The 13,339-nt window shown below is 33.5% G+C and overlaps 1 protein-coding gene across 1 annotated transcript; it reads left to right on the top strand.

The window, feature by feature from the left end:
* Positions 1-295: 295 nt before the first annotated feature.
* On the top strand, positions 296-11,601 carry LOC140919367 (uncharacterized). Its single transcript, XM_073365376.1, has 7 exons — positions 296-669; positions 715-1,480; positions 1,577-1,763; positions 2,723-2,983; positions 3,197-3,438; positions 9,449-9,511; positions 11,428-11,601. The coding sequence occupies exons 1-7, from the start codon at positions 296-298 to the stop codon at positions 11,599-11,601; spliced, it is 2,067 nt and encodes a 688-aa protein (XP_073221477.1).
* Positions 11,602-13,339: the final 1,738 nt, after the last annotated feature.

Raw genomic sequence — 13,339 nt, 5'->3', positions numbered from 1 at the left:
CAGATCGGCCAAACCCTTCAACCACATCATCAGCAACCCCCTCACGTGCCCTCAAACGCCATCACGCACTGCCTGCCCTCACGCGCGTGAGATCCACGCGCTGCCTACTGCCACCGCGCGCGACGACGCGTTCGACAACCGTTCATAGTGCCGCTTCTTCCACCGCACTCGCCTCGGCCTCCTGCTTCTATATCTGCCCTTAGTTTTCACTTTCGAGTTACGGATATACGAGTTCCAGTTCGAACAGCCCATGTTTTCTCGGTTCCGACGCGTTTTCTAACACTTTTTGCTGACCATGGCGTCTCAGTCTGAAACAAAGAGCATTTTCACCAACTACATCACTTATCCTCTCTCTGTTGAAAAATTGAATGAATCAAATTATGATAGTTGGGCTGCCGATATCAAACTATGGCTACGTGGTCAAGGTTACGAGGACCATATCGCCCAAAACCCTAAAAAGGTGAGTGTGACTGAAACATCGAAATGGAGTCAGATTGATGCTCAACTATGTATTGTCATTAAGTCTACACTTCATCCAGATGTTAAACTGATTTTCCATCCGCATCTCACGTGTGAATCGGTTTGGAGTCAAGCAAATGCACTCTATACTAACGACACACAACGTCTCTATGGAGTTTGTCACCGCTTGTTGAATATAATTACTCCGAAGTAACTCGATGGCTCTATTACTGCATATCTTGGCACCGTTGATAGTGCACTTCATGACTTTAATGAGCTTCTCCCTCTTGCTGCAAATAATCCAGTTGAACAAAAGAAGGAGTTGGATCAATGCAACACCTTCTTCATGCTTCTTGCACTCTATGGCCTACTTCTGGAGTACTCTACAACTCGTGATCAAACTTTGGGGTCTGTTATTATTTCGGATATGTCTACTACCTCAATGATCCTCTTTCGAGTACCAACAAAACATCCAGTTGAGCACTCTATTACTCCAGTTTCGGGTGACACTGCTCCCCTTGTATCTCAGGGACATAATCAACATCGTTCTCGTGGAGGACCATCCAACTCTAACCCTCATCCCAAATGCGAGGATTGTCATCAGCTTGGACACACTATTGATCGTTGTTGGAAGTTGCATGGTAAGCCTTCGCCTTCGATAAATGCAACTCAACTTGATCCTTCTGCCACTATTCAAACTACACCATCTCCACAAGGCTCCTCGACAAATTATGAAGATTTTCTCCGATGGGTTCAGAGTCATCCGAACTCTAGTTCTCCTACTTCGGTTGCACACACTGGTAACTCATCTGTTTACCTCTCTCACTCATCTTCTCTCGGCCCTTGGGTTCTTGATTCTGGTGCGTCTGATCATGTTACTGGTAATAAATGTCTCTTTTCTTCACTCTCTACATCTAGTTTTTTACCTACTATAACTTCTGCCAATGGTACTCAAACCTGGTCTCAAGGAGTTGGCACTGTCCACATTTTCTCTTCCATCTCAGTTGCATCTGTTCTCTATGTACGTGGATGCCCCTTTAATTTACTTTCAGTTAGTCGATTGACTCAGTCTCATAATTGTATTATTACTTTCACTAATGATAATGTTACCTTGTAGGACCGGAATTCGGGGCGGACGATTGGCGTCAGATGTGAGTCACAAGACCTCTATCACCTTTCTACATCTTCCAAGACATGCTCTGCCACAAAGTCCCCTAATACTATCCAAGCTCAGCTAGGACACCTAAGTCTTACCAAACTACAAAAATTGGCGCCTATTTTGTCTAAGTTGTCTACTTTACATTGTGAGTCGTGTCAGTTAGGGAAACACACCCGTAGTAATTTTCCTGATCGAGTCAATAAAAGAATATCCTCTCCCTTTGCTTTAGTTTACTTTGATGTTTGGGGTCCTTCTCGTACTGTGTCTACTTTAGAGTCTAAGTATTTTGTTACTTTTATTGATGATTATTCTCGTTGTACTTGGTTATTTTTAATGAAAAATAGAACTGAATTGTTTGCCATCTTTGAGCAATTTTATCAAGAAATTAAAACTCAATTTGGAGTTTCCATTCGTACCTTAAGAAGTGATGATGCTCGGGAATATTTGTCCCATAAATTTCAAACTTTTATGGCTTCCAACGGTATTCTACACCAAACATCATGTCCTCATACACCTCAGCAAAATGGGGTAGCCGAACGCAAAAATCGGCATCTCATTGAAACCACACGAACCTTACTTCTCCATGGCAATGTTCCATTCCATTTTTGGGGGGATGCAGTATAAACGACGTGCTACCTTATCAATTGTATGCCATTTTTTGTCCTTGATGACAATATCCCCCATTCGATCCTCTTTCCCCATACCCCTCTTCACCCACTACCACCTCGTGTCTTTGGGTCCACGTGTTTTGTCCATAATTTATCTCCTGGTTTGGACAAATTGTCAGCTTGGTCACTCAAGTGTGTCTTTCTCGGTTATCATCGATCCCAAAAGGGTTATCTTTGTTATTCTCCCACACTACACCACTCCGTTACATCAACCGATGTTACATTTTTCGAGTCTGTACAATATTTTAAACCTACCCATATCGCTACTGAGCCCTATCAGGACATTAATCCTGAACCTCCTCAAGTAGTTATCCCTCTCCCACCCACTCATATTCCTATTGAACTTGTCGAGTCTGCCCCCAACCTCCACGAACACTACAAACATATCAGCGTTGTTGCTTATCCTATGTTGTGCCTGTTCTTGTTCCCATTACAGACTCTCCTCCGATGCCACCTCTGGATCCGGCCCTGCCACCTGGGCCTGACTTTCCCATTGCTCTTCATAAGGATATTCGCACCACCCGTAATCCATCTCCTCATTATATTGATTTGTGTTATCATCATCTTTCTCCTTTACATTACACTTGCTTGTCCTCCTTGTCTTCTGTTTTTATTCCTAAAACTACAGGTGAAGCATTACCCCACCCTAAGTGGAAGCAAGCAATGCTTGATGAGATGTGTGCTCTACAAAGCAGTGGTACTTGGGAATTGGTTCATTTATCTCATGGGAAGTCGTTAGTCAGGTGTCGTTGGCTTTATACAGTGAAGGTTGGTCCTGATGGTAAGATTGATCGATTTAAGGCTCGTTTGGTAGCCAAGGGATATACTCAGATTTTTGGGTTGGATTACAATGACACATTCTCACCTGTTCCCAAAATGGCATATGTCAGACTGTTTTTCTCCATTGCAGCAATTCAACATTGGCCTCTCCCTCAGCTTGACATAAAAAATGCCTTTTTGCACGGTGATCTAAAAGAGGAAGTTTATATGGAGCAACCACCAAGGTTTGTTACTCAGGGGGAGTCTTCTAACATAGTTTGTCGACTACACAGGTCCCTTTATGGTCTTAAACAGTCTCATAGAGCTTGGTTTGACAGATTCAGCTCGGTAGTACAAGAGTTCGGTATGATCCGTAGTGAAGCTGATCACTCTGTATTTTATCATCACTCAGCCCAAGGGTGCATCTATCTTATTATTTACGTGGATGACATTGTTATAACTGGTAGTGATCAACAAGGAATGCTCTAGTTAACACAACATCTCTCAAATAAATTTCAGACTAAAGACCTTGGTAAACTCTGTTATTTTTTTGGTATTGAAGTATCCCAATTCAAGGATGGCCTTGTAATTTCACAAAGAAAATATGTTATGGATATTCTTGAAGAAACATGCATATTAAATGCCATGTCAGTTGATACTCCTATGGATCCAAATGTCAAACTCCTACCCAATTAGGGGAAGCCTCTATCAGATTTAAGAAGATATAGAAGATTGGTTGAAAAATTAAACTATCTCACAGTCACTCGTCCTGACATTTCCTTTGATGTCAGTGTGGTAAGTCAGTTCTTAAATTCTCCTTGCCAAGAACATATGGATGTTGTAATCTGGATTCTTAAATACATCAAAAGTGCACCTGGAAAAGGTCTCATTTATGAAGATAGAGGACATACTTAGATAATTGGTTACTCAGATGCTGATTGGGCAGACTCACCCATAGATAGACGATTAATTTTCGAGTATTGTGTACTTGTCAGAGGAAATTTAATATCTTGGAAGAGTAAGAAACAAAATGTTGTTGTAGGATCCAGCGCTGAGGCAGAATACAAGGTCATGACACTAGTAACATGTGAACTCATCTGGTTGAAACAGTTACTGAAAGAACTTCAATTTGAAGAGGCCAACACAATGACACTAATATGTGATAATCAAGATGCATTGCACATTGCCTCAAATCCTGTTTTCCATGAGAGGACCAAGCATATTGAGATTGACTGCCATTTTGTTAGAGAAAAGATCGAATTTGGTGACATCATCACTAGCTTTGTTAATTCCAATGATCAGATAGCAGATGTGTTTACAAAGTCATTGCGAGGTCCTAGAATTAGTTATATATGTAATAAGCGAGGTGCATTTGATTTATATGCTCCAGCTTGAGGGGGAGTGTTAAATATTATATTAGAATGTAAATAATTAGATTAGATGGGCTATAAGTATATTACTTCAATCAGAGCACTGGCTATCTTGAGTGTTGTCTTTTTATCATAATGGTGATATTTTTTAAAGTGTTGACATTATCAAGGTCATATGATATAATGCTTGTCACAATTATCAGATGTAGACGACCATTTTGTTTAACATACTTATTAGAGGCAAACGATCATTTTGCTTGACATACTTTTCAGAGGAAGAACATGCAGATTGCTGCTTGTATAACGAATTAACTGGAGGCGCGTTTGAAAGCGCGTTCATCAGATTCAAACAGAGTTGTAGTGGTTTCTTCAAAGTCACTATGATATTTGTTTAGAAGATTCTATTTTATTTGTTCATTAGAGGATCTAGCTTATACTAGAACAATGACTTAGTATTCCTTTTCCCTTTAATGTTTTGACTCGAACATTACATCACAATTCTTCTTATTGCTATATTGATTAGCTCTATTAGTAAACATAATTACTTGTATATTATGTGATAATATTCTGTATTTAGACACACTTATATTATTATCGCTAATTCACTTGTAATTTATACTATCTTAAAATAGATAGTCATTAATATAAATATTTATCTTTTAATTTAATCTACACACTTAACAAATACAATTAAAAGATAATTATTCTTTATTTATTTTTATTATCATTAAAACATCAATCAGAATATTATAACTATAATCCCAAAAAAAAAAAAACTTTTTGCTTTCTATGCGTATATCCATCTTATCAATAATATATCGGAAAGAACCTTTTGTGACTCTATATATTATGAAGTAAAGGCACACTATGATACTCGTCTTGATTATCTCTCATCTAGAAACCGCAAACATGTTGTTTAGTTTGCCAAGGAACATTATGAGAGAATAATAATGGTTTTCTTCTTACTCACCCTTTGTCCAAATGACCAAGAAGTTATATTAATCTGGTCATTCTAGGCTTTGGCAGAAAGAGTAAATTAATAAATGAGAAATCTTTGATCCTCCCCTACTCAATTAGATAGGGCCCCAAAGCTCCTCATCAACATCTAAGTCTTCATGTGGAATTTTATGAGAAGGAATGATCTCATTAAGCACCGCACCATTCCACAACACTTGTCTTTGAGAGACGAGATACAATGCCATACAAAAAATAGCCGAGAATCCAATATCCTCCACAATATTTTTGACAAAACTCGCTCAATTCATCCGCATAAACTTTCTCAAGGTCAATTTTGATGACAATATATATATATATATATATATATATATATATATATATATAATTTATTTTTTTAATTTGCACACCTCTATATATATATATAAATAATTTTGTTAATTTGCATACCTATTTTTAGAAACTGTATAGTAGGACATACACATTTTTTATTTAGATTAAAATTTCAATCTTTCCTCTTAAAAAATAATTTTATTAAACGAGTATCAATAAAATTCATATTTTTTTATTTAAAATTTAATAATTTATTTTTCTCTCATTACGGTTAATGTTTCTTTCTTTCTTTACAGTTAATGTTTTTCATTTTATGAACATTTGTTTATTAATTATTTTCATAAAATTTATAAAATAATTAAAATATGTTGAAAAAAATCAAAATATATTACTATTTTTTGTAAGAAAAATTTAAATAAAATTGATTTTTACTTGTTACAAGTTAAACGTTGATGTTAAAAAATTAAAAAAGCTTTAATTATTTTATCAAATTAAAAAGGACTGTAATGAAAACGAAAACAATAAACTAAAAAAGAAAATAGAAGAATGATACCAAAAGTTTAAAAAATGTTTGAAGAAACGTAATAATTTTTTTTTAACTTATATATACCGTAAATGTAAAGAGTTTGTATACTATAAATTAACCACAACGATTACATTATTAGTAATATTTAACTTTTGCCATAATTACTTTTAAATTCATCTATATAATTGATTATGATTCATCGTCTGTGTTAAAATATTTTCATATTTTCAGTTCATACAAATGAAACTCTAAAAAGAAAACCAAATGATTAAACTCCAAATGTTAATAAGTTTTGATTAAGCACGAATTGCTCGAGAAAAAAAAAATTCATTTTGCTAGAGCAATTTTTAGTGAAACTCTAATTATCTCTCTGAGTTGAACTTCGAATTATGAATGCATCTTTTCCTCATGAATAACAGGCTTAAGAAAAAAAGAAAAATATTAGAAAATGTTAATTTGAGTTGGCAATAAAAATACAAAAATCATTATACTAATAAATCAATTTTTTTGGTCTATAAGAATTTTGAAGTTTTAAAATTATAAAAATATATCAACAGTCAAACCTTTAAAAATTATTATAGAGATAATAGAGCAAAATTAAATTAAGTTGACATTTTTAATAATTCAAAACGAGCACATGATCCCAATTAGTTGACATTTTTAATAATTCATACCGAGCACATGATCCCAATTAGTGAGGACCCCAACTTTTTTTTTTTATAATATACCCTAAACTTTAAAAATTGCATTATATCTTTTTTTTTTCTAAACACTAAAATTTTATATTTGCACCTTATGTCAAGAACACCTAAAGTATAAAATTAATCTCATAAATCCAATACATACTTCTCTCTGCATTCTCTTTAAATCCAATTTCTCTCAACTCCTAGTCACACTACACCATCACTGGGTGACAACGGCAACCTACCAAATACCTCCACCAACCACCTACGCTGAGTATAAGATCTCCTCTCTCTCCTCTCGATGCCTCTGTGAATCGCGTGTCCACACATTCTCTGAATCGCACGACCCTAGAGAAGCAGAAAGTCGCATTTTTCTTTTCTTCATTGCATTTTCTGCAAGCTTTTCCTCCAAATCGTGTTTCCATCCTCAATCCAATAGAGAAGATTGCTAGTTCAACAAAGATTAGGATATTGACACTTGATGTTGGGTTTAATGATTTAGGGTTCTCTAAATTGGAATTTTAGGATTTTGTGATATTTTTTATAGATTAGTATATTTTGAATCCAATTTAGTTATGGTTGTTAGTTGTTGAAACATATTTGTCCATTGAGATGTTATACTTATTGGATTGATTTTGAATCTAATTATATTTGATGCTAGTTGTTGAATCCAATATTGTTACTTGTTATAATAATTGGTAGATTTTCCGTTTTGCATTTTGATTTGTTGTTGTTTTTAGTGCATGTGGTGCTTTGTTAGATTTGTTGGAACCAAGTTGGTCCTTTGAACAATTCCTTGTGTGTTTTGATGTTAATAAATTTATTTTGTGAGAATAATTTATTGCACTAATTGTTTTATTAAGTGTGCAGAAATTAAAGTAGGAAAGTTTGAGGAAACCACCAGAGTGTACGACCTGAGGAAATCACTAGAGGATACACCGAAAGGATATCACCAGAGGATACCACCATAGGAGGTCACCAAAGGAAGTAAAAAGTTCGTGCAATTGCCTCTAATAGCGTGTTTTTGGTAGTTCAACATGTTTCTACATCTGACTCTGAAGACTCAAGTATAGAGAAGACTTGACTTATAGGGCTAAGGTATGGTTTGCCTCAAAACGTTTGTAGGTTCAAATTGATTTGAGAAGACTAACTTGTAGGGTCAAGTGTTGTTGTAATTCAAGTTTTGAATTAGTGGGTAAATCCTTTTGTGTGGGGGACTGAACGTAGCTACCAAGTTGGTGGTGAACTAGAATAATATCTGGTATGTCATTTTTACCTTCGCTCTGTCTGTTTACTACAACCTCTGATTAGTCCATACAACTAACTCACCAAACCAGAATCAAAATTAAAGTTAACAAAAGAATTATAAAACTATTTGCGCACCTTCAATTGGCATCAGAGCTTGGTCTTAAGGTTGAGTACTTTAAAGTGTTTAAGGCAAGATTCAAGGATTTGACATGTCTGGATTCAATGAAGAAGCTATTGGAGGAAATATCAATAGGCCACCTCTATTTGATGGTGAATGTTTTGAGTACTGGAAGGACATATTGAGGAGTTTCTTTATTTCACTCGATCATAAATTTTGGGACTTAGTGGAAGGTGCACATTCCTAGGTGAAAATTTGATCTCCTGATCAAGCAAAAGACAAAGCACAATTGCAATGTCAACAACAGAAAGTTGAATACATTTCAACAACAGGATGCAGATCTCAACTATTATGGATCAAACATCAATTTGAGGACTATAAAATAATCGAGAGTAACATTCCCATATTATTTGAAAATTCATATACTATTTGTCTAACTAAAAATCTAATTTTACATTGTAGGGTTAAACACATAGAAATAAAATATAACTTTATTAGGAACTATGTTCAAAAAGGTGTGTTAAATATCCAGTCTGTAGACACTGGAAATTAATGGATTGACATATTCACTAAATCACTAGCTGAAGAAAGATTTGAATTTATTAAGAAGAATCTAAACCTAGTATTTATATATGATTAATATTTTGATCTATAAACATTTGATGCTCTGGTTGTTATATGCTCACAGAAGTTTAAACTTATATAGATGTGTGTTTTCAAGCTTCACTCTATTGAATGGTGTTAACTCATTATTCAATTGCCACTCGAGTTTCTATTATTTTTGTCTGATGACAAAACAGGGAGAGAGAAAAATTTAAATTTTTTGTTGATTGAATGTTTGTGGGAGAAAAATTATGTAGGTGGGGAGAAAGAGCTTTAGTATAACTGCTCAGAGTTAGGGTGAGCTATGAGTTAGAGGGAGCCATGTATGTTTGACTTTTTGCATGCTGGTGTAGTTGCTTGTTCCTTTGTTTACATGTTTGTTTTGTTTTCTATTTTACTTTATTTTTTAAAAATTAAATTGTTATAAAAAATATTATTTTGTCATCATCAAAAAAGGGGGAGATTGTTGGAACCAAGTTGGTACCTTGAACCATTATGTGTGTTTTGATGTTAACAAAGGTTTTTGTGTGAACAATTTATTGCATTAATGGCTTCATTATGTGTGTAGAATCTAGAGAGGGAAAATCGAAGAAAACCACCAGAGGATACGACCAAAGGAAACCACCAAATGGTATGACCAAAGGATACAACTAGAGGATACCACCAAAGGTTACCACCAAAGGATATCACCAAAGAATACCACTAGAGGATATCACCAGAGGAAATAAAAAGGTAAGAGGAAATACAATCAAATCAGTCAAATTCATGTGCTGGAAAAGTTTGCGCAACTGCCTCTAGTAGCGTGCTTCTGTTAGTTCAACGTGTTTCTACGTCTGTCTCTGAAGACTCTGCGTGCCTATGAAGATTCAGTGTGCCTCTGAAAGAATAATGTGCCTATGAAGATTCAACGCGTCCAAAATAATTATGTTTTTGGAGTTTCTGTGCATTTGATGAACAGTAACTGTAGCATGTCTCTGATGGATAGTAATTGTAGAATGCTTCTTATGAATAATAACTGTTGGATGCCTCTAATGAACAGTAAATGTATGATGCCTCTGATGAATAGTAACTTTAGCATGCCTCTAAAGACCAATTACTTTAGCATGCATCTGAAGTCTGAAACACAATGTTCAAGTCTGCATCTGAAACATATATGTTGTTTACTTTGAAAACTACAACTCGTTCTAGAGTGCTGCCATTGATACGTAGCACACTCTAAAGTTGCACTGACTCTGATAATGTAACAAAAGTGAAGTTGCCCATGCCACTAATTCTAAGTCACATAGCTTTGCATCTACCTCTGACTCTAATTGTTCAAACATCACAACATTTTATTCCAAATCAAGTCAATAACTATGAAGAGTAAAAGTCAATGATTCTGATGGAGAAAATCAATGACTCTGATGGAAAGTCAAAAGCCCTAATAGATTGAGAAAAATATTGAATTGGATTTAGCCGTATTCTTACTTTTAAAGGTCCAAGAACAAGCCCAGATTCATTCCAGCTCAAATCAATCAAGCGTATGAAGGAAGATTCACATGAAGAGTTTTAGAACAAAATCCATAATTGATACGACAACAACGTTCGAAAAGATCCAATTTGAAAACAAAAGATTTCCTAACGGTCATATTATCAAGATCATATCAATTAGAATTATATTTGGAAGAAATGTCTATTTACCAAGATGAATTTGGGATATGATTCAAAAAATTCAACAATAAATTCACGAAATCTAATTTTATCTTTTTAAATAATGGATCAAGACTGAAGAAGATAGACACAACACGTACACAAAAACTCATAAATCCTAAAAACCAAAGAAAAACCTCAATAGATCAATTTTCTAAGTATTCAGAGTTTAAAGGTTTTAAGTTCTAGCAAAGCACTCGTTCAACTTTATATTAGTAGTGCTTAGTGCTTCATTGTAAATGTGAAAAATCATTGTATCAAATCTACTTATTAGAAGAAAAACCAAACCCGTTCCAATCTCTTGTAACCCAATCCAATAGTGCTTTAGTTTGTCTCTAACAATCTGCAAGTTTCAAATGTTGATTTGTAGGGTCATATGTTGTTGTAATTCAAGTTTTGTATTAGTGTTTAAATCTTTCTGTTTAAGGGGACTAGATGTAGCTACCAAGTTGATGGTGAACCAAGATAAAATCTAGTGTTATTTTTACCTTCTCCATGTCTGTTTACTGCAACCTCTGATTAGTCTAAACAGCTAAGTCACTAAACTAAAATCAGAATTAAAATTAAGAAAAGAATTTTAAAATTTGACAAACACAGTTCAACCACCCTTCTCGTGTTTGTATACCTTCAAGATTCACATTGTGATAGGATAAATCATGGGTTTGTGCTCAAAGTTGGTCTTGATGGTAATACTTATGTTGTTAAAGCTCTTTTGTGTATGTATACTAATTGTGGCATAAACGCTGATGCAATTTTTGTATTTGAGGACATTCATGAACCTAACGAGGTTACTTTTACTACAATGATGGGTGGTTTATCACACACAAATCAAGTCAAATAAGCTTTGAAATTGTTTAGACTCAAAGTTGGTCTTTGCTTGATATATATGCTAAAAATGGGGACATGGATAGTGCTGAAAAAGCTTTTGTTAGTTTTGTTCAACATAATGTTGTTTCTTGGAATATAACGATATCTGAGAATGGAAACATATGCAACAGTGAGAAAGCTGTTGAGTTTTTTGAGAGCATGTGATTTTGAATCTACTTGTAATTGTTGAATCCAATGTTGTTAGATGTTATACTAATTGGTAGATTATGCATTTTATTTATACCAAAAGGACTACTCTTTTTAAGTAACTAAATACTCATATTAGATTCAAGTTTTATTGAGATGTTATTAATGATTTAATAAATTAATTTGAGTTTTTTGTGCTTCATTGTAAAATATAATATTTTGAAATATTTTTTATTATCAAAAGTCCACCTTTTCTTTATTTAAGGTCCAATTTTTAAAATTAGAACATGATCTCTAAATTGTTTAAGACGTCTCTACATATCCATCCATAAATGTAACTTTAAGTAATTATGATAAACGTCAAATAATTTTAATAATCTAACAATTATAATTAATTGTATCTTTACAGCGTCGGAGCATACTCATTAAATCCTTTTATATTATTAAAATAAGTTTATTAACTAGGACAAAAATAAAATATATAATTATTAAAATACATTTAAACACAAAATATTTTTTAGGATACCAATATTAACGGTGTTTATAAAAGATAATGGGTTGATTTGAGTATTTAATGATCTATATTAAATTATATGAAACTATACCAAAATCAATAAAAGTCAGATTTATTGGTTTCATTCAATTTGGACTCAAATCCATAAAAAAATATCAAATTAATTTAATTAGTTTTGATTAAAGTTTTGAAATCATAAGTTTATTTAGTTTGATTTTTATATCTCTACATAAAATTCAAAACACAGTTGAAATTTAAATTTTAAAAATTAATTAATTTTATAATTATAGTAGAGTTGTTTTTATAATTTTTTTCTCTTAATAAGAGAAATTTAAATTATAATTTGATTAATAAAAATTATTATATTTGATTCATATTATATATGAATCAAACAGATCAATTTTTATTAATTAAATTATAATTAGAGTCATCCTATGTCTCCAAAATGTTCTGTCATTGAATAATTAAATTTAATATAGATCTCAGAATAAAATTACTTAAATAGAGGGAAGATATTAAAAAACAAAAAGATAGAAAAAGAATTGCAAGTCCAAATTAAAAATGTGCGTAAATTAGAAGCCATATAATTATGTGGCCCACATTTTAATTTTAATTAATTAACATAAGTAAGATATTTGACACGCTATTGAATCTCTGGTTCGCTATTAATTAATGTATACATTTAATAATACGGCTTGAGTTGACATCAAATAATAAACATTGAGTTGAGGTCAATTTAAAAATTAATTATATTAATATTTCAAGGTTAGTGAAGATGAATCTTTGGTATAAATATCCCCAACCCATTCCATATTTCCACGAACACAAGCTACAATAAAACCCATGATGAGTCCTCTAATAAGAATCGCGTTAGCAATAAACTTATTGTCTAATTCCCATACCATAAGAATACTCATCAAATACTCTGTTCGCCTTCAAATTCTTCTCAATTGGACATTCAATTTCTTTTCCCTCTATTTGTGTTATCCTTTGTGCAAGCGACAACGTTATGATCAGCAAACTGTATGTAAATATGTGTCCCAACCACAAGAAGATGTAGATTGTGCTGTGTGTCTCTGTAACATGAAAGAAAAGGATGAGATTAGAGTGCTATTGTGTAAACATGTTTTTCATAGAGATTGTTTGGATACTTGGCTTAGATTCAACTTCAACAAAATGAGTTGCCCTCTTTGCAGAATTGCAGTAGGTCCAATAAAAGATGTTGATGCTCAAGTTCTACCT

Source organism: Cicer arietinum, chromosome 2 (genome assembly GCF_000331145.2).
Source record: "Cicer arietinum cultivar CDC Frontier isolate Library 1 chromosome 2, Cicar.CDCFrontier_v2.0, whole genome shotgun sequence".
Classification (NCBI taxonomy): domain Eukaryota; kingdom Viridiplantae; phylum Streptophyta; class Magnoliopsida; order Fabales; family Fabaceae; genus Cicer; species Cicer arietinum.
The sequence above is the reverse complement of the archived record's forward strand: the minus strand, read 5'-3'. Positions and strand labels throughout refer to the sequence as shown.

Coding starts and splice junctions, on each gene's coding strand:
- LOC140919367 (XM_073365376.1), top strand. CDS start 296: ATGGCGTCTCAGTCTGAAACAAAGAGCATTTTCACCAACTACATCACT. Junction 1,764..2,722: donor TAAGTTGTCTACTTTACATT/GTGAGTCGTGTC, acceptor TTCCCATTACAG/ACTCTCCTCCGATGCCACCT. Junction 3,439..9,448: donor GTAGTGAAGCTGATCACTCT/GTATTTTATCAT, acceptor TTATGTGTGTAG/AATCTAGAGAGGGAAAATCG.